Source organism: Crotalus tigris, unplaced genomic scaffold, assembly GCF_016545835.1.
Source record: "Crotalus tigris isolate CLP2741 ecotype Arizona unplaced genomic scaffold, ASM1654583v1 scf7180000023617.9722795, whole genome shotgun sequence".
NCBI classification, from domain to species: domain Eukaryota; kingdom Metazoa; phylum Chordata; class Lepidosauria; order Squamata; family Viperidae; genus Crotalus; species Crotalus tigris.
Window position 1 is genome coordinate 6,415,874 of NW_024100081.1, and position 25,955 is coordinate 6,441,828.

General features: G+C 37.4%; 1 protein-coding gene across 5 annotated transcripts in view; it reads right to left on the bottom strand.

Annotated features, from left to right (window-relative positions):
• Positions 1–5,013: 5,013 nt before the first annotated feature.
• The window catches only part of SLC5A9 (solute carrier family 5 member 9), a 32,035-nt gene continuing 11,093 nt past the window's right edge, over positions 5,014–25,955 (bottom strand). For 4 of the 5 annotated variants that reach the window (XM_039319892.1, XM_039319890.1, XM_039319889.1 and 1 more), the window contains 12 exons: positions 24,487–24,591; positions 21,029–21,193; positions 20,288–20,393; positions 19,617–19,697; positions 18,036–18,241; positions 16,562–16,697; positions 15,654–15,761; positions 15,401–15,551; positions 14,445–14,613; positions 12,730–12,945; positions 10,297–10,450; positions 5,014–6,464 (listed from right to left, as the gene is read on the bottom strand). In XM_039319892.1, coding sequence (XP_039175826.1) covers positions 6,256–6,464; positions 10,297–10,450; positions 12,730–12,945; positions 14,445–14,613; positions 15,401–15,551; positions 15,654–15,761; positions 16,562–16,697; positions 18,036–18,241; positions 19,617–19,697; positions 20,288–20,393; positions 21,029–21,193; positions 24,487–24,591 — 1,806 coding nt within the window. In that variant the 3' untranslated portion in view covers positions 5,014–6,255. Of the gene's footprint in view, positions 6,465–10,296; positions 10,451–10,961; positions 11,087–12,729; positions 12,946–14,444; positions 14,614–15,400; positions 15,552–15,653; positions 15,762–16,561; positions 16,698–18,035; positions 18,242–19,616; positions 19,698–20,287; positions 20,394–21,028; positions 21,194–24,486; positions 24,592–25,955 lie in introns of those variants that run through there. The other variant, XR_005553768.1, reaches the window with a different exon arrangement.

Genomic DNA, 25,955 nt, shown 5'->3' on the forward strand with positions numbered 1-25,955 from the left:
AAATAACAAGTCCCACATGTTAAGTGGACAGAGGTTTTTTTTGTTGTTGTTGCTCTTGTGGAACTTTTCCTTGCAACTCACATTTTAAACTATTCATAGGGAAAACAAACAGTTTAAATTGATTGGGTATTGCATACACATCTGGGGCAGAAAGCAGAGAAAGCATATTTCTCCTTGCATCATTAAGTCTTTTGTGGAAGAATATGGTTTTGCCTTTTCTCACTTTTGATTGCACTTAACAGAAAGTAAATATTGTAGGAAGCTCTTCTTAAAAATAGTGCTAGGCACTTTGTTCCTAACCCTTCAGAATTGGAATTAAAAATTCAAGGAATCCAAAACTTATTTCTTCTTTTATATCTTATGGAACACCTTGTGAACTGGGATTTTCCAAAAGATGGAGAAAGGGGTGGAGAAAGAGTGAACTGATTTATATTTCTCTGCATTGGAAATGTGGGAAGATGCTTTCCAAACTGTCGAAGAATTCTGTGTTATCCTACTTTTACATTATATCTGATCATTGTGATAAAACAACAAATGGAAAACATCCATAAGTGTAGTATCAACTTGCTCAAATTGCCCACAAGATTGAAGGAAACTTTTCCATCTATTCACATGTTGGAGTTGGTTGGTTGTTTTAATGGACAATCAGAGTTGTAATATGACAATTCCACAGTTATTTACCTTCCTTCCATCATCCTTTGTAATGAGGTTCACTTTAGCAGCACTGTACTACCTTTCTGTCAAAGAATCCCTAGTCCTTTCATTGCTCTGTAGCTGCCTCCCCATTTTGTACAATTTTGTCATAGTTATATAAACAGGTCTTTGGAGAAGTGCACAACATTTATTTATTTTTCTTCTGTGACTGTGGCAAGCTGAACAGAATGCTTTTATGAGCATCATAATCTTCAAACCAAAGAGACTGTTTTATGCACACCTGTGTGTCCCATCAGAAATTGGTACTTACTATCCAGTAAAGTTGATGCAAATAAGAAGTGTTAAGCTATGCAGATAAATTGCAGGATGCAGGAAACAAAATGCTGCGAGATGGTTGCTAAATAGACAAAGAGATATTGGAAAAAAGACAAGTCAGACCTTCCTAGACCTAGGCCAGAGGTAGGCAACCTAGGCTCTTTTAGGACTTGTGGACTTCAACTCCCAGAATTCCTGACCCAGCATGGCTCAGCTTGGAAACTCTCCCTTTCCTCTCAGCATGGCTGACTCAGAAATTCTGGGAACTGAAGTCCACGAGTTCTAAAAGAGCCAAGGTTGCCTACCCCTGACCTAGGCTGTAGGGTATAGTTTAACTAGGCTGAGCATCTAAGGTCAGATAATCACTGTGGGAACAGCAATGAGAAAAAGGAAACTGGTATGTGTGTGGGGGGGTGGGGGAGGAGATGAATAGCTAGCTTAGAAACAAATGAAAGAGCCAAACTGGAATATTGCAAGAGAGAAGAAGGAGCAAGAGAAAGAAGAAATAAAGGATGTTTGAAACCACAGTAGCAGTGTCAGGAACACATGTACTCTCTGCTGATTGAAATATTACACAAGAAGAAGAAGAAACGGAGAGAAAGCACAACCTAAAAGAATTTCAGACCATCAGTTTGCAGCTCAGCCAATGTAGTTCTGTGGCAATTGACATGTTTACCAATAAGGAGATCTCACAATGGATTTGGGATTTGAACAGCCAATGAGAGGCGGAGGGGGGGGGGAAGAAAAGTGGAGACCTGACCTGTGAAGATAAACCCTAAAGCCAGCTAGATAGAATATTAACAAAGAAAATTACGTAAGCATATCTGCAAAGTGGCTGGAGACAGGAAGAGTTGATATGTTTTAAGTCTGTACTGGGCTTTAGAAATGTGTTGTATGTCTTAGAAGCTTGTTCATTGAATAGGTTAGTGTTGTTTAAAGTTCTTATCACACTCAGGGATGTGCCACAAAGAAGAGGGAGTCAAGCTATTCTCCAAAGCACCTGAAGGCAGGACAAGAAGCAATGGATGGAAACTAATCAAAGAGAGAAGCAACCTAGAACTAAGGAGAAACTTCCTGACAGTTAGAAAATTAACCAGTGGAACAACCTGACTCCAGAAGCTGTGAATGCTCCAACACTGGAAGTTTTAAAGAAGAGACTGGACAGCCATTTGTCTGAAATGGTATAGGGTTTCTTGCCTGAGCAGGGGGTTGGACTAGATGACCTCCAAGGTCATGTCCAACTTTATTATTATATAATTAAACCTGGGTTTTCTACTGTTCATGTGTCTGTATGCTGATTCTTAAATATATAATAAAAGTTGTACAAAATCCACAATTAGAGGTGAGATATTATTCCTTTTTAAAATTAGATTTCCCCCAAGGGACAGTAAATGTAATAATAAGTAAATTATCATAACTTTTTGCTGCCAATTAGTAGTTGTTCAGATGTTTCCAGCCCAGATATGGTGCCCTGTGCTCCCTTGTCACTTTATTTTCATTTCTTAAACTTTTATTGCTATGTTGCTCCCCTTGACTTGCAGATACACTTGTGCTCTTTTTTTGCTGAATTCTTGGACTGCAACTGCCATGGGTGCATCTTCTGACTTCAGCTGGTCTCTTCTCCATGGATTTTTATTTTATTTATTTATTTATTAAAATTTATATGCCATCCATCTCACCTACAGGCGACCCTATGTAGTTCACAAACAAGTAAAAGTAACAAGATAAAACATTTATGATATTAAAATAATAAATACTAACATAAAAATAGACTTAAAATTCACATAGACAGCAAGGATGGGAGCAAGATACATGGGGTGGGGGTGGAATAGTGTCTTATCTCAGACCATTAACCACTTCCAGTATGATATACACCCCCCCTCAGGGCCTAGGCCAGGATTAGGCAACCTTGGCTCTTTTATGACTCGTGGACTTCAACTCCCAGAATTCCTGAGCCAGCATGGCTCTTTTGGAAAGCCAAAAGAGTGGGTGTGGATCTTAGCTCAAGGGGTACAATGTTCCCTTGGGCAGGAGTCTCAGCAGAAGAGGCTCTTCTTCTCCTGGAATTTGCAGGAGAAGACAAGACGTTACTTGACCTCATGGAGAATCTCTGTACCAAAACTCTGCACTGCCATAGAGCCTTTACTGCTGGGTTATTATGTCACAAAATATCCCGAAATACTCATAGATATATATAGCATAGCCAATTGCCAATTTAATCTCTGAATAAAACTGAGTATTCTAAAAAAAACTGGGATGCATATCAGTTATAAAAATGGTCTATTAATAGCACAAAGTCTTTTATATTTGAATGAGCGTTGAACACATTTTGAGTACTGGACAAAATAGCTTGCAATGTTATAGTCATAAGCGCCTTAACTGATAAGCTAGTATTTTATTAATTTTCTGCGCATTTAAAATAAAAAACAAAGAGCAATTTACGGACTTGCTCTTCATCTTCCTTATTTTTTTGCTAATTTGTTTTGCTTACGTGTAGTAAAAAAAATTGCCTAACCAAGCACCTAGTTTGAATGAAATATAACACAATAACATTTTAAAAAATTTTCCCAATGAATTAGTGTAGTGACATATTTGTAAGAGGTTTGTTGTTAATTTTATTTCTTTTTGCTCAGTCAGCCTGACAAAAAACAAACAAACCAGCAAGCCATTCATCTTAGTGTCATGGTTCCGACAGATGAAACTCTTCAAAAGAACTTCAAGGCATTGTTTACCTTAAAGAATCTTTTATTAGAGTAGCATAATATTGGCACTACATAATTGAAGCCAAAAACTGAATTCCTCTCCCCTGGGCACATAGTATCAAAGCACAATTCCCTCCTCCAATTAACAGTCATAAATCACATTTCCCAATTAGTTTGAAGTGCGGGCTTCCTCTCCAGTTCTCCAACCGGCCAATTCTTTATCAGCTCTGGGCTCAATAACCTTGATTCTCACGCTAAATTTAGTGTTGTTATGTCTAGCTAGACTCTCAATCACACACACCCCTCCCAGCATCATCTAACTCTAAAAGCAAAAGGGAAAAAGATGGCTACATTTCCATCTGTTGTCAATGCAAAACATCCGATGTTAGCAGCATTGACAGTTTAAAAGAAGAACTTTTTTTCCCGGAGCAGCAACGAATGACCTTGATAGATTAGTCAGGAAAAGAAATGATAATCATTTGTTGATCGACATAGCCCTAGAAGCAATGATTTGTAAAGAAATATAGATTGGGTTCATTAAAAATGTCGGCTGCCTATGGATTCGGTTATCAGTTATAACTCAAAGCACTACAGTTGTTTGCAACATACACGTCTCCTATGCTGTTGATAATTTATTTTCTGAGAAGTATAGAAAAGCATAAATATACATTCAGGTGCTATGATCCACAAACACCTGCCTGCAGCTGGAGTCTGAAAGTAATATGCTGTTAAATTGATAAATACTGAAACATTGTTTGCTATGCTGATACAAGCAGAGCTAGGATTGAGTGCCCTCTGAAAGAATGCTGCTATTACTGCGGCTGGACAGCATGAATCCAATCTATTAACCTTGCAGCATTCCCACATGATTAAAATTTGGATGCTTGGCAACTGGCCTTCATTTATGACAATTGCAGTATCCCAAGGTCATCTGATCAAATTTTGCAATCTACTGACAAGCAAAATCAATAGGGCAAGGGTAGGCAACCTTAGCTCTTTTATGACTCGTGGACTTCAACTCCCAGAATTCCTGAGCCAGCCATGCTGGCTCAGGAATTCTGGGAGTTGAAATCCACAAGTCATAAAAGAGCCAAGGTTGCCTACCCCTGCAATAGGGAAACCAGATTCAGTTAACTACCATGTTACTAACCTCACAACTGCAGAGATTCAACTTAACAAGTGTGGCAAGAAAGACTGTAAAATGGACCAAATTTACTTAACTGTTTTGCTTAGCACTGAAAATCTTGGGTTCAGTTATGGTCATCAGTCAAGGAGTACCTGTAATCACATTTTGCCCTTTTTTAAAGTTATTTTTTTATTTTAAAAAATCTCATCTTTTTTTTTCTTTTTCTTTTTTTCTGCACTTTCCGCACTTTTATTTTTTTCATTTTTCATCTAGCTGGGTTTATATTAGTTCTTACTGTAGTTAGCCACAGGAGAGTAAGCTGGCGTCGCACCAGAGAGCAAGATGAGTGGCTCTCCCTGCAGCATCACCTGAGGCCCCTCCCTTTCTTGAACTGCCTTGCAAATGGGCAATGCAACTGGGAAGGTTCAGAGTCGTCAGGAATCTGCCTGCCTGCACAGAGCACTAACTCAATTTCTCCACCAAAGTGGTCCCTATCTATCTACTTTGCATGCTGTTCAGTGGACAGAAGCTGAGGTGAGTAACAGGTTTAAGTCAAACACCTGTCATGCAGTGCTTGACTTAAACCACCAGAGCTAAAACCATTTTCAGCATCATTAAGCCACTGAGCCACCATGTCTCTGTAGAGGAGTGGTTGAGAACTTACCATGGTGATTCTGGAGACTAAATCAAAAGCTACCCTCAGGTCAGAAATGAGGATCCAAAGCTGTACACAGGAGACAAAAATTTATAGTCTGCAACCTTTTGCATTTGTGTCACTAGCTCAGTAGCAACAATAGGTTTAAAAAATAGCAATGTTACTGCAGTGGACGAAAGCAATTTCATCATACCTGCTGGAGGAAATTCTAGACAGGAAAATATTATGTCACTACGCGTTCCTTCAACTGCATTATTGTAGTTCTTTTTGAGATTTTTTTTCATGTGAGCTTTGTGGCTCCAAGGCAATTCATGTAAATATTGCCTTTATACTACTCTTTATTTCTTTAGAGGAGAGGCTTATTTGTGCCAAAAGGGTTTAGAACAATGTATTACACAATGACAAGAAATCTCTATAAGAACACCTTTGGTATTTGTTTGAAGTTTATCTTGTTTTACAATAACTCTTTGAAGTAAGTCAAGATTGTTTCTTACTTCAACCACAGAAATATGGAGTTAAAAAACTAAAAGCTAAAACTATAAGCTGACATGAACAGGAGAGATTGTTTTTTCTACAAGTCTGAATATTTTGTTTGTAATTTTTTGAAATTAGGCCAAAGGCCAAATGAAAGTAAGGCAGGCCTTGGGTTGCAAATCATTACTAATGGTCCATTTACTGGTCTAAACTCTAAACAACAATTTATAACTTATTTCTTCAAAGTATGTCCATTTTTATCATTTAGCAATGTGCTGTTCTTTTAAACTAAGTCTAATCTTTTGAGTTTCTTTAGGAGCCTACTCAGCTCATCCAAAGTAACCCCATAAAAAGATATTGATAGCTAAAAGAATAACGGCATTGCTATTACAAACAGCTTTCCACACTGTCTCTTCCTTGATGTCGGTGAGCTTCTTCTGAGTGGCTGCTTCCTCTTCCCTTGTTAAAGTGGATTTAGGATTGACAGAAATTCCACAGAACCAGAAATAAAGTTTTTTCCAGAAAGGATGTTTCACTTCTGCAAGAGAGAAAAGAACAAATTAATATGCATTGGGTTTTTTTTCTACATAGTACCACTGGAACAGGCATGCAACATGTATTTGAAAAACAGCATACAATAGCAAAGGATGGATATGAACAGATGAAATTATATGTAGTCCTCAATTTATGACCACAATTGAGTCCAACATTTCTGTTGCTAAGCAAGGCAGTTGTTAAGTGAGATGGGCCCATTTACAACCTTTTTGCCTTAGTTAAAGCAAATTAGTGCAGTTGCTAAGTGAACTTTGTGGTTGTTATAAAATCTGTCTTAAAATTAACTTTGCTTGTCAGAAGCTGGCTGGAAAGGTCACTAATGGTGATTATATGACCCTGGGACAATCCAAAAAGTTGACCACTTCTCCAGAACAGTGTTGTGCCTACTCCATCAGCCTACAAAGCAGAAGGAAGAAAGAGTGGGAGAAAAGTGGTTCATAGAAAAAGGCTCCCTCTAGTTTCTGTCCTGTTCATCATTGGATTGAACCTTCCATAAAGAGCTTGTTGCCTTGACTGATCTTTACTGGAGAGAAAAACACAAACCTCAGTCTTATCCTCTGTAGTACAGAACATATAAGGAAAACCCTAGTTCTGAACTACTTAGTTAAGAAGGGCAACTAAATCCTGGATTCTTGTCATTCAATCTCCTTTCAGCAAATTCTCTCCAGCAAATTAATTGTATTTACATTCTGATTAGTCTCAGCTGCAACTGCTTACAGAGCATTAACTTTGTGTTAACCAATTATGAGGGTCTCTAATTTTCCATGCATGCTGGCTTTGCACAGTCACAAGGGAGTAGGACTGTTGTGTGCTCTCCCACCCTTTGTCTCTCTTGACTCCTGCCCTTTTAACAGTGTCTGCCTGCCAAGAAAAGCCTCATCTGCTGAAGATCTGCATCTCTCTTGGGGTGGGCAGATGAGAAACAAAGAAGCTCCCATATCTTTCCAGAACCATTTATAAGAAGAAAGTTGATTGAATGCAATTCTTCTTATGTGTGCATATAAAAAGGTCTCTTTTCTACACAGCTGCTAAACACAGAGGTTCCTTTACCATCTATCTTATTTAACCTACATATTTCCTACCTAAAAGAGGAGGAAAGAAAGGAAGGAAGGAAAGAAGGAAGGAAGGAAGGAAGGAAGGATATTGCCTAGAAAAATAATGAGTCAACCTATCTTTGAGTCATGGGCTGATATAAAATTGTTTAAGGAAAACTCTATATAATCCTCAGTGATATCCAGCTTTGGGGAATCCCTAGTTATTTGACTCTTAAGTATACATTTGTCATGAAAAAACCTCATATTTCAGCATGTCATTTTTTTCCTGCCTTCTTGCCAGTCTTAACTTCTGGTTACTGTCTGGATAAGTCCAAGCAGTTTTCTTGGCCACATTTTCAGAAGTAGTTTGCCATCCCTTTCTTCCTAGGGCTGAGAGAGAGTGACTGACCCAAGGTCACCCAGGTAACTTTGTGCCTAAGACTAGAAGTCATCCTCTCCTGGTTTCTACTCCAGTGGTCTTAACTTCTACATGAAGCTGGCTCTCTTCTATGGATATTATAATTGCTAATTGTCAGTTTTGTTCTCATTTCCAAGAATCAAGTTCCTCTGCCTTCAAAAGCTGCATAAGCAAGACACTAGAAGCCTCCACTGAGGGATATATATGTTAAAATGTGTGAGTTATCAGGCATAAAATCATGATAGAAGGTCCATCCCTTTTGAAGGTATGCTAACATTGAGTCCACAACCAAAACGGGCAGGACTTTGTAACACAAGACTTTATAACTGAGGACTTGTAGACTTCAGTTCCTAGAATTCTCTACCCTGGTTTAAAATCGTATGATGGAGGGATGGGTACTTACAAAATTTTGACCTGTTAAGCTGCTATAAAAATGGAAACTCAAATGGAGCTTGTAAGAACTCTGTGCGAGACTAAAATAAACACACCCACATACAGTCTTGTTGTAATACAATATTGTTTTTATGAAAAGTTGTTACATTTCTTTTACAGTTGGTGCTAATAACCTAATAATCAAGATAACTGTTGATCCTCAGATGTGAGGACAGATGAAATGGATTATGTGCAAACAAAGGTGACAAATAATTAACAACTTTAGTCTCAACAGCTGCTTCAGATGTGAATTAAAGTGCCCAACTGGAACTTCAGATTATAAAGTCTGGTTTCCTTGTCAAATTTAATTCTTTTGATTCTCCCAAAATGAAGAATTGCAGACTGTAATTAAGATACCTCTTTCTTACCTCACTGTACTTCTGTTAATTTACTTACTTCAAGCAATTGGAATTTAAAGTGTCCATAAACTTTCTTTAGTTCTCAGACACTAAATGATGGGTCAGGGAATTCTAAGTGCACAATTTCATGAATGAAAAGTCACTGGATGTAAGTACAGATAGTCCTCGACTTACAACAGTTCGTTTAGTGACTGTTCAAAGTTACAACGGCACTGGAAAAAGTGACTTATGATCATTTTTCACACTTATGACCAATGCAACATCCCCAGGGTCACGTGATTTACATTTGGATGCTTGACAACTGACTCACATTTATGATGGTTGCAGTGTCCCAGAATCATGTAATCCCTTTTGCAACGTTTTGACAAGCAAAGTCAATGGGGAAATCAGATTCATTTAACAACAATGTTACTAATTTTACAACTGCAGTGATTCACTTAACAAATGCTGCAAGAGAAGTCAAAAAATGGGGCAAAATTTCTCAGCAACATAAATTTTGGGCTCAATTGTGGTTGTAGTATGAGGACTATCTGTATTTGACCATCTAAGATCAGCAAGAACTACAGTGGGGATTGGAAAGCTGTTGTTTTATGTTAAGTGTTTATATACCACCAGCCATTTACTGTATCCTCAATATACAAAATGGAAAACTACATTTGACAAGTAATATAAAAATAATATTTAAAATATGCTTTAGGGTGGCGAAGAAATGAAACATATACTTTCCCATTATCTATTCAATCTATACACTGAATATATATGAAAATGGAAGCTGGGTTGAAAGAAGAAGAACATGGTTTTAAAATTAGAGGAAGAATCAGTAATAGTTTATGCTATGCCAATGACATTACTCTCAGAGCCAAACATACAAAGGATTTCAAGGCTCAAGTAACAAAATAAAATCTACACGAATTGCCATAATTTGCTCTGGATTTGGGCTTTGCCCTATTATGTCCTATATTATGGCTTCATAGGACCTGGGGGGAAAAAACCCCTCTATCCTATAAATCCCTGTGTAATCTACAAATCAGTCCTCACCTTTCTGGCACCTTCCAGATGTGCTATGTAATGCACCTAGAAAAACTTTTGCAATATTTTATTGGCTAATATTATATTTTAACAGATGGGATAAAATTATGGAAATATGCTTTCCATTCATCTTTGGTCAATTGTGTTAAAGAACATACTTCTTGCCTCCTGTGGATTCTGAAAAATAAATACTAGGTATAAGAACATATCACTTGAGATTCAATTGCTATGGGTCCCAATGCCAGGATAATGTCAGTGATTGTCCCTCTGCTTTGGTTGATTTTACCCTGAAGATAATAATTGCCTCATTGTTAATATTCTGGATGATTGTGATTTTTTTTAAAGGGGGATTAAGAGACTGATTAATTTTCAAGATATGTGGTCTCATGAATTAGTGGGGATAAGTGGTTAGGATTATTGCTATTGTTTACTTTTGGAAACGAGTGGGGAGAGGAAGGAAGGAAGGAAGGAAGGAAGGAAGGAAGGAAGGAAGGAAGGAAGGAAGGAAGGAAGGAAGGAAGGAAGGAAGGAAATTTTACATACCACCATGTTCTTTGTCTGTTAAATCTATGTTCTCTGATGATGAAATCACTGAATCCTCCTTTTGGGAAGTAAATTCTGTATTTTGATGGGTGCAATTTTCCATGTCTTTTTCTGGAATTTCACTGTATCTAGTCCACCATGTTAATCTGGCAAGCTGAATAATTGCAAATTACAAAAAAGAAAATAAAAGTTACAGAGCTGTTTGAGTGATGGTTTGACAAGGAAGAATACAACTTAGGTGACTATCATTTTGCATGGATAGGACAGAATATACTTGAACTGGCTTTGTAAATGCTTAAGCATAATCTTATATAATTCTACTGAGTTATAAATTCCACTGAAGCCATTGTCTCCTAATATCAAATCAATGTAAAATTGTATCTTAGAAAAAGGCACACATATCACATTTTTAATGCAAAAATGGGGTCCAAACAAAAACTGTCTGTAGTTTAAACTCGGGCATGCAGACTGGAATTAGGTATCTTATATTTTAACCAAAACTGCTAAGAAAGATGGAAATATAACACGCAAGAATAGTTGATACTATTCTGTATAGCTTTTCAAAAGCATATAACTTTGTAATTTGTTTGGAGTGTATATTTATTTAAAACTTCACCTTGATACATGCATTGGAAACTATTTCTAAAGCTAAGCTATTTCTTTACCTTTCCTTTCTTGGCATTTCTACAGTTTCTAAAATTACTGCTGTAGTCTTTTTATTTTATTGAATGGCCAGACATCCTTATTCTGCCTATTCTTTGCTTCAGATTGCGTCCTCCCAAAGTTGCTTCTGTAAAAATATATGGACAGTGCAGGACCTCTACATAATGAGTAACTCTCAAAAGGTGCCTTATAAAAGAAGAGTAGTTTAAATAGTTTGAATCTCAGGCATAAAATATAGAAGATGTTTCCAGTTGACACAAAAAGCTGTATAATCTTCCAAAGATTTATTTCTTTATTTAAATATTTTCAAGCAAGGTGAGCATCAGGCAAGGCTAATCTTTCTTGTCACATTGTGCAAAATTGCTTTGATCTGATGATTCACATCTTTCCTAAAGAATGTTTTCAGGAAGGCTTTTTTGGGTGTGTGTGGGTGCAATAGGATTAGAATAAAGTGAAGATGGAGGATGTAGAAGGAGCTGAGCAAGAACAAAGGATTAAAACTTTATTATCCACCCAAGGAAAGGTGCTATCCAAGATAATGCACAGAATGATTCTGCGTTCCATTTTCTCTAGAACAACAATCCTAGGAGGACTAGAAGACACAATCTTCCAGTTTCTAGATCAAGACATTAGCCATTACATCAACTGGACTTGTCTGCTTTTATCTTCCCCCTTCCCTCCCCGACTTTTTAGAAGAAGATGCAAATCATTTCATACCAGTTTAAGTCCAACAAATGTTTATGACTGTAAAATACACTTATTTATTCTATTTGCAATAGATTCATGGTTGGTGCTCAGATTAATGGTATAACCTCCCTATATATGGTATCCCCTAAAATTTCCTGAATAGGCATAGACAACCGTTCAGAACAATGTCAAAACTATGAAAGTTTATATTTACATCATAGGATTGTACTCAAGTACATAAGGAACAGAGTTAGCATTACCACTGTAACATAGATTTCATCTGCAGTCTGTTCCCCCCCCCACACACACCTTGACGTTGCCTATGCGGAGAGTAAATATATATTTATTTATAAAACCACTGGTCCCAATTCAGTTGAATCAGGTAGATCTTCTGATTCAGTTTGAGAAAATGTGGCACAATCTGAATGTTCTACTAAGTCTACAGTTATCGTAACAGATTTTCTAATCACTGATAGCAGGATATGGAAGTTTCCTATATTGGAAACAAACATCTAATGAATCACAAACTCACTCCATAAAACCAGTGATATTTAAATGAAATATTTAGGTATTTTCTGGAATAAAACTTTCTGTGTCTATTTTAAAGCAGCCAAAGAAGTAAAATTCTTTGTTAGTAAACTTTGATTGTACAATGTAATTGAGATTGGTTTGGAATGAAATGCTCTTTCAAAATGCCAGAGCTCCAACAATATTAATCTTCTTAGCTCACAAGATTGATGCTGTCTCTACTGAAATACGAAAGAGGGTTCAATTAGAACCATTACATTTTACATTTCCTGCTCAGCTGCCTGTTGTAATATAATTTTTTATCCATTGTCTGCCTCGCTTCTTGATAACATGTGCATTGTGCATTAGTTGCTTCACAATATGGAAACCAGGCTGTTCTCCATTTCCATTTACACACACACACACACACACACACACACACACACACACACACACACACTTTGTAGAGCAAGAGTTTACCAAAATATTACTATCCAAAACACAGTGCTTGCTCTTAAGGCAGCAGAGGTTAAAAATAGATTTGAAACAATAGATTTATGCTAGAATATTACTTACATTTTCTTCTGGAATTGGTGGTGTGCAGAGGCTCACAAAGACTATAACAGCAACTGTGAGTCCAAACAGAATAATAGCAAAGTACAAATAATGAACATCTTTTAATACAGATGGTCTTTGATCCTCCTCACCACATGAGGGTGCTGTGTAGATAAATTCCATAACCATCCGAATAAATCCCACTACTAGTCCAAACATTAAGCCCCAGAAAGCTCCCTAGAAAAAAATACGGGGAGATAATGTTACTGACATAAATCTTGGTAACTTCAAGCTTATTTACAGGCTTCATTACTGAGTTTACAGTGAAAGAGGTCTAAGATTTTCTTTACATACTTATTTTTGGGGTAAATTTGATTTAAAGTGTTTTTATTTAAAATTAAACAAAATTTACAGTGTTAAAATTTTAACAGAGAGATACTTATGAGAGCCACTGTTGTCTCAAAACCAAATGGTGATATATATAAATTTAATAGAGCTTCCAGATCAGGAGTGCAGGATTCTATACCACAAATGTTGTATCTCTTTACTGCCATCTAGTAAGAATCCAGATGTTTTAGCCCAAATATAATAGACGTAAATGTAGAATGACTTCTATTAAATCCCTATTTCTAAGCCATTTATTTAGCAGATTCTTTTATCCATAATTATTGAGAGATTTACTAAATCTGGGTTGCAAAAACTGCATGGCAGCAAGATTATTAGAGTTTTTTATATCATTTGCTGTTATCTAATGCTATTAAGAATTTGACACTCCAAGTCTGTATGAGAGACTATGATAAATTAAAGGAAGATTTAAAAAGATACAACAATAGGTTTTGTTGGAATCTTGATCAAACAACCAGAAAATTACTTTAAACATCTAACAGTAACCTAAAAGGAGGTACCTATCACTGGTTCACTTTGTTCTTGTGTTTAAGTTGTTTCTTTTTGTAATTTATCTTCTTTATCAAAAATAAGACAATAGTTTACTTTTTCCTACCCAGTCTACATCAGCTGGGCTTTATTTTGTGTAGTCAATATTTGATACAGGTTTTTCCCATCTACTGAACTTTTGTTGCACACCATGGGTTTGAGACATGCACAGCTATTGTTCTTAAAAAAACAAAGGACATGTTATTTGTAAGGGAGGGGTTGCATCATGACATAACTGCTTTGTGATTATTGAGTCTCACAGCAAGTTAAGCAGAAATTGACTTGTGGGGAATTATGAACTTAGGTTGACTTGCTGATATAAGGATATAAAATTCTAAGAAGAAAAGCTATTTATTAAGTTTATTGAAAAGAGACTAGTGAAATAGCACTTGATTCCTGTGGATAGATTTCCCACATAATTATATAAGGCTTGAAGTCTCAAATCAAAGGAGATTTGATGGCTGGAAGATTAAAAGTAGGGAAATTCTGTCTCAGAATAAGAATTACTTTCTAAACTTTGGAGGAAAATAATAGAATGTAATTCTTTATAATATTTCTTTCTCCTCCCCCTTTCCATTCCTTCCTGAGCCTGTCACTATTTTCCATTAAACCAGTAATCAAAGTCTTAAGAATCTTTATAAAGTGAAACTGTGCTCTAATGGGACTAAATTCCAAAGATGTTGCATTCAGGAGTCAATATAATTGTAATGAATGGTCTTGTCTGCCCTTAAAAAAACTATGAAATGATGACATTGGGAAGATACTATTATTCATATAAACCTTCTCATTGATTCTGTACTTACTGGCTCATTGATTCTCCTGCAGAAGATTGCTAGGATAAACAGAGCAGTGATGGGTGGCGCTAGGTAACTGGTTATTGACTGAATATAGTCGAAGAGCTGACCGCTATTGGCTGTCTGGATGATGGGGATCCAAAGGATGCTAATGGCAACAAGAATCAGAACAAACACCCTGAGACAACAAGAGAAAATACAGTTACTTTTCCACAACTTGAACAATCTAGTTTTTTTTCACTGCACCTCTTGGAAAATAAAGCAGGAAGGGAAGCATTGCACTGCTGGACAGAAAGACTTGGGGAAAACTGAACAAAAGACTACTTTAAAACTTCAGATACAAAGATATTTCATAGCTTGAAAGGGAGAAAGGGGAGGAATTTTATTAAAAGACATATACAAAGCTACCGTCCAAAATCATTACTTCACATCCCATAAATGTAAGGCATCTGCTGCGACTATGAAAATTTATATACAGAAGTCATTTTCAACCCTGTAGGGCTTTCCCTTAAAAGCAGATAATTAACTTCCCACAATGCAGAACTGTGAATGGAGATCAGAGGTTGTTAGTTCTGGAGGGCAGTGCTTGATATGGTTATCTGCTTCGGGATCAAAGGCTTTGTGGTTCTATTTGGGCTGCTTCAGTTTTTATTTAAAATGGAGCACAAAGCCTTGCTAGGATTTATACTTGGTTCTATGAGAGAGGCTTGCAGTCTTGTCATCACTGTAGAATTATTTAGTCTCCAACAAGATTTTATCAGAAGTCTCTGTGAAGAATATCTGGCAGATGGATACATGAAGCTGCAACAGAAGCAGCGAACCAGATGTGGAAGTATATCATGTGGAGCTGAGCGCATCAAATTAATCTTGTCAAATATGCTACCCTCTAAAAGTTTTGGATTTCAACTCCCAGAGCCCTAACCATTCAGGTAAGTGCACAAAACTCTAGGAAGAGGAAAAATTACCTTCCAACAATCATAAGTTCCTGTTCTGTAGCCTTCTTACGAAACCGCTGCCAGATATCGATGGCAAAGAGAGTGCTACTGCTGTTGAAAATAGAGGTAAGAGAGCTCATCAAGGCAGCCATGATCACAGCAATCATGAGGCCACGGAGTCCTAAGAAACCAAAAAAAAAACCTGAGTTAGCTTCCATCTTCAAGTAATCCCTAATCTAGCCAATTCAGAGTCTCCCCTCTTTGTAAATGAAACGGATCTTACCAACTGGCATGAGTTCCATTACCAGCTTAGGATAGGCAATGTTGGAACATCCCACTTTAGTGCCACAGACTTTTTCACAGATTACTGGATCTACACAGCCCACTTCATCTGCAGTAAGGAAACAAAAGCATTGTGATTCAGCTTTACAAATATCATGGAGAATAAGAGCCCAAAGGACAAAGGTCTTTCATACATTCAGTGTTCAGGCCATTCACTCCATATTCCTTAGCTCAAATGTTATGAGTTTTTCATATTTCTGTCTACAACAGAAGTGGGGAACTCTGGCCCCTTTATGACTTATGGACTTCCAATATTCCTGAGCCAGCATTGCTGGGAATTGAAGTCCACAGGTCATAAAAGAGCCATAATTACCCCCCCCCAACAAGGTGACTACAGATGTCAGTTTATAAGATACTTACGGGACATGCTTGTAATATTGGTCTGAAAGGCTTCTAACCAGAAAAACATTTGTTTATTAGTTCTTCACCTTCCTAGGACATAGTTGAGAGCAAAGGAGAAAGCAGGACAAAAATATTTGGGAAATTTTGATTATGGAGACTTCGTAAAAAGTTTATATTGAACAGGTACACTAAACCTTCCAGGAAGAAATAAAAGTCCACAGTTGAAAATAGCCTTTTATTGCCAAATATTTCTAGTGCAATTTTGGGGGTGCTCTGGAGACTGGATGTGGAGATATGTGAGTTTCCACAAAGCATTTTTTTTGGTTTCTCCCAGGAGGGCCTTTTCTTACACTTTCAGCCAAGTTTGATATTCCCATGACTAAACACCTAGTAATGTTTGCTCTGCCATGTGGGGATCCAATTCTCTAGATTATTGACTGCTGCCCAGTTAATAAAAAATGATGTCTGAAGGCACACATGACTTTCCCACACTCAGAAACATCTTACCTGGAAAAAGAGCTCTGCTAATCATTCCTGGCATGACAATAAAAAACATAGGGAGGATTTTCAAATATCCACCCAATACCGATCCAGCTTTTGCATGAGAGAGGTTCTTGGCTGAGAGTGACCTTTGCACAATGACCTGCAAGGAGAAACTCGGTGGTAATGGTTTGTTTCACAACGAAAACAAACTGAGCTGCCATTTTAATTTAACTAATGGAAAACTGTCCAATCACCCAAATTTAAAAATTTCTATAGAATGCCCTCTGCTTGTGAAAGACAACATCTAACATTAAGAGAAAGTATCTGCCTAATAAATAGGTAGAACATACAAATATTTAAAAACACATCATCAATTCAGTTAAAATGTAGGTAGTCCTCAACTTAGAACCACAACAAATTTCTGTTGTTAAATGAGACATTTGTTAAGTGAGTTTTGCCCCATTTACGACCTTTCCGGCCACAGTTGTTAAGTAAATCACTGCAGTTGTTAAGTTAATAACACAGTGCTTAAGAGAATCTGGAATCGCCACTGAGTTTGCTTTTCAAAAGGTCGCAAAACAAATCACAAAACCCCAAGACCAGTGGTGGGATTCGGTCGGTTTGCACCAGTTTGGCAGAACCGGTAGCTAATTTTTTGTTGCCCAGACCCAGAATGAACTTCCAGAAGCGGCATCCACCCAGAGAACTGGTTGTTCACACATTTGAATTGCACCACTGCCTGAGACACTGCAACCATCATAAATATGATTCAGTTGCCAGGCATCTGAATTTGAATTAGGTGACCATGGGGATGCTGCAAGGATCATAGGTATAAAAAAAGGTCATGAGCCACTTTTTTCAGTGTTATTGTAGCTTCAAATGGTCACTAAATGAACTGTTGTAAGTTGAGGACTACCTGTATACACATTTTAATTTAGCATTTAACTACATATAAATGAATTTGTTCCAAGTGTGAATTTTAACACTCTGAACCGATATACTTGACTTCCCTGCTAGCTGAAGTAGACATTGTTTCTAATAACATCATTACACAAATGGTATTTGGCAACATCAACACAACAGAAATTTGAACCTGAAGTGCACTGCACTAAGGTCCATTAAATCAAGGTTTCACTGTAATGTCTGTTTGATGCAGCTATGAAGATGAATTTGCTTCTTTAACTGTAGTGGTCCCAAAGGTCAGAAATTATATTTTGTATTTCATTGTTTCTCTCTCTTCCTGCCCTGCAACAGAAGGCTTTATCCTTCCTTTTTCTAAAATCTGAGGGATACAAATTATTCTTGGTGCTGTAAGCGTAAGGAAGGAGAGCTCTCACATCCTGCTCATGCATCTTTACTGAGAAATTAAATGGCACTTTGATTCCATTGTAATGTTTTCCATATGTATTATTCAGTGGGAAGCATTGTTAACATCCTTCTACAGAAGTGGATCGTCAATCTAAAGTTCAAGGGAAAGGGAGAAAGAGATTTATTTTACCTGATCAGTGCACCAGCACCAGAGAGCAAGAACTGAGAGGCCAAATAGAAGCCCAGGCCATGGAATATCCCCAGTGATGGGATCTCTCAACATATGGAAAGCATCTTGCCGTGGCAGGTGGCATGTTGTGTTTGGGACAGTGATGTTAGGTATTGCCTGACTGTACTTCTCTTGCAATCCTTCATACCACCCAACTTTCTCAAAACCTGTCAAGAAAAAAAACTCCTATTTTGTTCACTCATTCATTCACTCATTCATTCGTTTATTTCTGTTTTTCCCTCCCTGTGTAATTGACTCTCTCAGAGCCAAAATAGAAGCTAACTTTGTTATACCGTATGGCCTTTTGTGATTAGTTTTTCTTTAATAAATACCTCACATACATGGGGTGATGGAGGGGAGATGTAACCATTTAACTTTAAACTTCAACCAGTTAACTTGAATCTTATCTGCCATTCAAAATGGGAGGCATTTTTGGTGTGATACGTGCTCATTGAAAAGTATGGTTATAGTTTAAAAGAGAAACACAAATTATAAATAGTGCAATATGACACAACAAGCCAAATGTTTAATTTTACACATTATATAAAAGTAACAACATTACAAAAATTATATTATATTAATTTTATTTAAATTACATTTAATTATAATATAATATAATTTTAATGTTTAATATTACTACATTGTTAGAATTTCTGAACTATTGGATATCTAATTGCTACAGTGCTGATAATTGTCTGCAGTCTGAACCATGAGCATAATTTCTTTCCTGACCAGACCTTCTGATCTGATGAATAAATATTTCATGGTGACATTGTTCCAAATTTTGAAGCATTACAGCGCCACACTTGTTTGATCAGTACTTGGATAACATAGGACTTTATACCCATTTAGATCATTTTGTAAAAATGAGGTAAATTAGGCTGAAGGAACCACTTTGATTCAGGTGACCCTGAAGGGTACAGATAAACCCCCGGTGGTCTCAATGACTCTCAGAGAGCCAACGGTGGTGCTGTGGTGGTGCATGGTTAGAATGCAGTACTGCAGGCTAATTATGCTGACTACCAACTGCAAGCATTTTGGCAGTTTGAGTCTCACCAGCTCAAGGTTGACTCAGCCTTCCATCCTTCTGAGGTCAGTAAAATGAGGACCTAGATTATTGGGGGAAATATGCCAACTCTGTAAACTGCTTAGAGAGGGCTTTAAAGCACTGTGAAGTGGAATATAAGTGTAAGTGCTACTGCTATTGCTATAATGGCAGACCGACTTTCAGAGTGCTAACGGTCAGATAACTGCTAAGGAATATAAATTTCAGTCAGAACTGAAGAAGCTTCTTGGATGAGAAGTGAAACATATTCAAGGAAAAATACCGATAATGTCTAGTTGCTTTTTGAGAAACACCTTTAGGACAACCATGACTTGGAGGATTGAGAATCTCCATAGATATTCCAATCAGAAGATGAACTAATTTTTGCATCACATACTGCAATCCTATGATGCCCTATTCAAAAGCAAAACCCAATAAATCTATACTATTTTAGAAATAAGGATAAGAAAGTAAGCAGCACAACTCCTTCTTCTTACTTATGAACATAAGAACCAAAGCACCAAGTACTATGATTACAGTTTGTAGAGCATCTGTGTATATAACTGCAGTCAAACCACCTGCAATATAAAAAAGAGAAACAAAGGACCAATTCAGCCATAAATGCTTCTAAATACTGATGATCAAAGTAGCATATTCACATTAGCTATATGCTATGTACGTTGTAAATAACTATGTACATTCATTTGAATTTACTTTGACATGAAGAAAGCTAGGAAGCTAATATCAGTTTAGTTCCATTATTCTATTCTCATTTACTTTTATTCAGGCTAGGACATCCATGGTAGAGGGTAAAAAAAGTCAAGATGTCAACCATGACCACAAATTGTAATCCTCCTTCTTTTTCGATCATGCAAACACAAACTTGACATTTTTTTTATTGCCATCCCGGTCCAGGGATGCTCCTGAATTCTGGGATAATGATTATGATAGTCTTTCATGGTGACTTTCATGGTGAAAAAAGTAGGAAAATGGTGCATTATTCTGAATTATGTTGATAGCTACTTCAGAACCCGGCCACTACTTATATCTTTTCTTTTTACAGAGTGTTCTCATCCAATGTAACCCTTGGGCTCTTTCATAAAAATAAATTAGTGCTGACGAGGATCAGTTGTTCATGTACTGTTATACAGCTAGGCAGCATAGTTACCTGCTATGGTGTAGATAGCTGTCACTACTAACAAGATGACAGTAGAGAGATAGAGATTCCAGCCTAGGGACACTTGGATAAAAAGTGCACCAGAAAAAATATCTGTCTGAAGCAAATGGAGAGAGAAAGAGGGGGGAGGGAGGGAGGGAGGGAGGGTAGGAGAGAGAGAGAGAGAGAGAGAGAGAGAGAGAGAGAGAGAGAGAGAGAGAGAGAGAGAGAGAGAGAGAGAGATGTTAATTGTGCTCAGTTATTGTAACTTGACTCTTGCAAGTAAAGCAGGTGTTAAAACTAGAAAAAGTGTCACTTTTTATACTGGTATCTGGATGGCATCTGTTTGCTTTGGACTCATCATTGATACAAATAACAGAATAACAGAGTTGGGAGGGACCTTGGAGGTCTTCTAAGGGGCTGCCACAAGGAAGAGGAGGTCAACCTATTCTCCAGAGTACCAGAAAGTAGGACAATGGATGGAATGTAATGGATGGAAACTAATCAAGGAGAGAAGCAACCTAGAAATTTCCTGACAGTCAGAACAATTACTCGGTGGAATGACTTGCCTTCAGAAGCTGTGGGTGCTCCAACACTGGAGGTTTTTAAGAAGAGACTGGACAACTATTTGTTAGAAATGGTATAGGGTTTCCTGCCTGAGAAGATAGTTGTACCAGGGCCCCTTTCAACTTTGCTATTGAGCATTCAGTAAACCATATATCCCAAGGCTATGATTTTCTCTTGGATACATACCGATATTTTGGTGAATGTATACAAAATGAGGGATAATACAGATAGGTAGATTTGAATCCTTTGTCCTCCAAATCTTTTCTTCATATATTCTGGCATGGTAATGACTCCAGAAGAGATGTAAACTGGTACAAATATCCAGCCAAGGACTATCAATGCCCAGGTGGCCTATCAGGAACAACAACAACAACAAAAAGATACAGCATATGCACACAGTGTATAAAATTATTTATTGCTAGAAAATGGCAAGAGAAAAATTGTGAAAACAAATAATATAAATGAGAGTAGGTAGATGGAGAAATTATTTCTTGAATGAATAGCCCATCTTCTAGAACATAAAAAACACTGAGGCTAGGCCAAAAGATCTTAATTAAGTGGATGGACAGTGCCTCAGGAAATCTAACATCAAAATGCATGATCTTGCTCACACTTTTAAAAACACATCTTCACTTGCATTAAACAATTCTTCCTCCTTTTTTCTGTTGATTTTTAGGTACAACTTCTTCTGAACTTTTAATTTATTTCTGTCAGGATTTCAAAATATAGATAAAGGGATGAAGCTTTAACATTGGACTTGGCGGCTTATACTATTAGTCTTAACACCACAAAAGCAGGTAACAATGCCTAGAAAACTTTGCTCATCTTTGAGAATCAGTCAATTCTTGAGTAGAAGAGCCTCAGAAAATCCCCGGACAGTGAGATAGATTGCAGAAGTTGAAAAATACCCCAGAAGATTACAATGTCTTCCATTTTATTGCTATGCTTAGAACTGTGTTGACTTCTGGAGATCCCTTTTTCATTCATTATCATATAAGTTACTGGACTCCAGCCTTGCTTCTTTGCTGTTCTAGTAAGTGTGGCCTTTGCTGAATGAGCAAATGTATTATTGAGTGACCTTTAGCACCAAGAGAAATAATTCATCTTAGAGACAGCTGAGCTCCAGTTTTTTTGGCAGCTGAGAAGTTCATATATCCCTCAGGACTGTGCAATGAGTGAAGTATTGTAACTGCAAGCAATGTCCGTTACTCAAAGTGTGGAACAATCTTGGCCTTCAAATAATTCTAAGACAAAGTTGGCTTTTAAATTTACTTGGGTTACTACAAAGGCAGGGGTCAAGGGTCACAATCTTGTAGGGACTTCTATGCTGGGGCAACACAATTTAACCTGAATTTGTCATGAATTTATGTTCAGTATGTTTTAAAATGCCAGTTTGAGAAGAATTCACGTCTGGCTATTCCGTGGAAAGCTGCCTTTTCTTTAGAATTAACTCTTTTCTTGAATACTCAGTAATTTTTTTTCAACTCAATGAGGTCAATTCTTTCCTTAGTTACCACAGAGACCATATAATCATTATAATCACATGGAATTGATTAAAATTAAACAACATTTGCAATGTGCAAAAGAAATCTTTAGAAAGTTTAAGAACTATGCCTCAATGAATGGATCAGGTCATATCAATCTGTTAAAGTTAATAATCCAAAGATGACATTACTTCTCCATTCAATTACATTAATTGTGTTATTACACTGGAAGCTCTGCCCCCTTTGTACATATTGTGTGACATAACACAATGGATTATATTGTACTGTTTCTAAACATTAGCACATACACTTTCTGAAATGGACAGTGAAACTATAGTACATGTAGTCCTTGTTTAATGTTCACTCACTCAGAAACCATTCAAAGTTATAATGGCATTGAGCAGTGGTACTTATAATAGGTCAGTGGTGGCAAACCTATGGCACGGGTGCCAGAGGCGGCATTCAGAGCACTCTCTGTGGGCACACGCGCCATCGCCCCAGTCCTAGGCCTTCATCTGGGTTTTATAAAACCTTTTCACTTTAGGCCTCCGCCGCCGTGTGCAAAAAAAAAAAGAGGTTCAATCAGTCAATTTCAACTTCTCGTGGGAAAAAAAAAGACCTTGCAAAGTTGGAATTGATTGATTGAACTTTTTAGTCCCACCCAGTCTGCTGTTACCACCACAGCCATGCCCACCCAATGGGCCACACCCACCCAATGGGCCACACCCATCTGGCACCCGACGATGCATATGTGGGTTTTGGGTTGCAGTTTGGCCACTCGGTCTCTAAAAGGTTCACCATCACTGTAATAGGTCCTTGTAGTTGCAGCTGTTGTTACATTCCTGTGCTCAAGTGATCACAATGTACATACTGGTAGGTGGCTTGCAATTACAACATTGTAACATCCTGTAATCATGTGATTGCCATTTGCAACCTTCACTGCCAGTTTCTAACAAGCAGACCAGGGGATCTTAAATGGTGATCCTGTGACCATCGTATGCTGTAATTGGTCCAAGGTTGCCTAAAAACAGCAATTGGGACTGCTGGAACTGTAAGTTGGTGTGGTCACATAACATTGCATCTTACAACTGTGTTGCTTAGCAACTCAATAATTTGACCAAACCTACATAGGAGTGAGAGTGAGCTTGTGGGTTGGTTTCCAAACGTTTCGTTACCAGGCTAGATAACATTTTCAGTAAAGTTTAGGGGATGTCAGTGTCAATGTTCTTCTCTTTATAAGGGCTTCGTATGTCAGTAGGTCTTGTGATGGTGAGATCACATCAGGTGAGACTCCCATCAGGTTAGGGTCTTGTAATGAATCAGGTGTGGGTGTGTCAAGTCAGGGTTCTTGTGGTGGGTGTTGTGATGGGTCAGGTGTGAGTCACCAGTGAGAGTTTTGTGGTGGGTCTTGTGATGGAGAGGTTACATCAGGTGAGGGTCAATGAGAATGCTGGTTGGGGGGCTTGCATGGGTTGGTTGAGGGTTGGGCTGGCTGGTATGTGGTTGATTTGGATTTGGAAGTGTTCATAGGCTGGTTGTAGGTGAATGTGCCATGCACGAGCATGGCAGGTGGTAGCCTGGCCAATGATTTTTGTGTTGCTCCAATCAAACTGGTGTTGTTTGGTGTTGGTGTGGGTAGAGATGAAGGATTTGGGATCGTGGTGCTAACCGGTGTTCGTGGATCCTGGTTTTTAATTGATGTGATATTTGTCCCACATACAATTGGTTGCAATCATTACAGATGATTTTGTAAATTACATCGTTTCTTTCATCCTTCTATATTTTATCTTTGATTCTGGATAATTTCTCTCTTTGGTTCTAGACAATTCCTCACTTGACACACCCACACACCTGACTCATCACAAGACCCATCACAAGACTCTGACCTGATGGGATCCTCATCTGATGTGACCTCACCATCACAAGACCTACTGACCACATGAAACCCTTATGAATAGAAGAACACAGACACTGACATCCTCTAAACTCTGCTGAAGATGTTACCTAGCCTGGTAATGAAACATTTGGAAACTAACCCACAAGCTCGGATAACGAACCTTCACCCTCCTCCTACACCCAAGCTACAGATATTCACCACTATTGCAAACTCACATAGGAGTCCCCCAAACTGCCCATTCATAAAAACCAAAGTCATCTCACATTCCACTCAAAGCCCCCAACTGCCAGTCCTCCTGCAGCTCCAGTGCCTGCTAGACCAATAAATAGGCCACTCCCCACATTGCTTGACATCAGAGATGCGCCGATCTGAAACATAAAATGTGCAAGGATGAGCTAGGAAAAATGAGCATGCATGCAGCAGTGAATAAACATAAAGAAAAATATCCAGGACTGTTCCTCTGATGGTGGACTTTCTCTGTCTTAAAAGAAAATCTGAATAACCTCTTTTGTATATCTTGCCAATCTACGGTCTATTGAAATATAATTCTGTAGTAATTCATTTTAAATCTGGGTTAAAATGAACTAATCAGAGCTAGCTTTGTAACATTCTTTTTAAAAAATAACTTCATTAAGATTTTAATAAGAAAAATAAAAATTAAGAAAAACTAATATTTAGAATAAAGAAAATAAAGAAGTAAAAAAAGAAAAAAAAGACAAAGATAAAAGTGCAGGAGAAAAAAAATGGAAATATTAGGAAGCAATTTTTGATTTTCTTTTACAGCAGTTATAAGGGTAAATGACCCTCTTATAGTATAATTACAGCATGACTCATTTTTCTATAATCTATACTTTTTATAGGCATCAAAACCATTATATCATAAGTTTATTTTTTTCTATTTGATGCAAAAAGTCTATAAAGAGTTTCCAGTCTGCATCAATGTCTTTTTTTCTGATCAAATATGTCAATTTGATTATCTTAGCAAGTTCCATCAACTTCACCAACCATTCCTGGGTTCTGTCAAGCCTTTCCATCTTTCTGCATACAATAATCTCTCTGTATTTATTGTGTATATATAATAAAAAGTTCCATAACTTTTTTTTTCAACTATCAATCAATCCCCTAAAGCAGTGTTTCCCAAACTTGACAATTTTAAGGCATGAGGACTTCAACTCCCAGAATTCCACAGCCAGCAACCCTTAAAATTGTCAAGTTTGGGAAACACTGCCCTAAAGAAACACCTCTGGTTTCAATTAATCTTTAAAATCTTCAGAATTGGTGTCTATAGCTGAGTCCAAATTATTATTATTATTTGCTTTCTTATAAATCTACCAAGCGTGGTAAAATGTTGCTCCTTGTTATTCATCGATACATCCAGATAGTTACCATGAACGAAGTTTAATTGAAAGAAGGTATTATCTTTTATTGTGCTTTTTATAAGGAAGAGCAATAGAGGGCAGTGATTGGAAGAGAACCTGAAAAACCCATGTTCAGGTATACCTTTGATCATGGAAGGTCACTAACTGTCATGGTCTCAGTCCAACATATATCAAAGGATTGTAATTAGGGGCGGGGAAACAGGAGAGAGTGCTATGTATACTACTGTGAAATCCTATATCTTATTAACAATAAATAGGAATGTGGAGTTCAGCTGACATATGTTCTGTTTCATTGCTCCCTTTTACAATTATGTTTGAAGCATATTTTTGGTCTATTGTTTTTTTCCCCATAG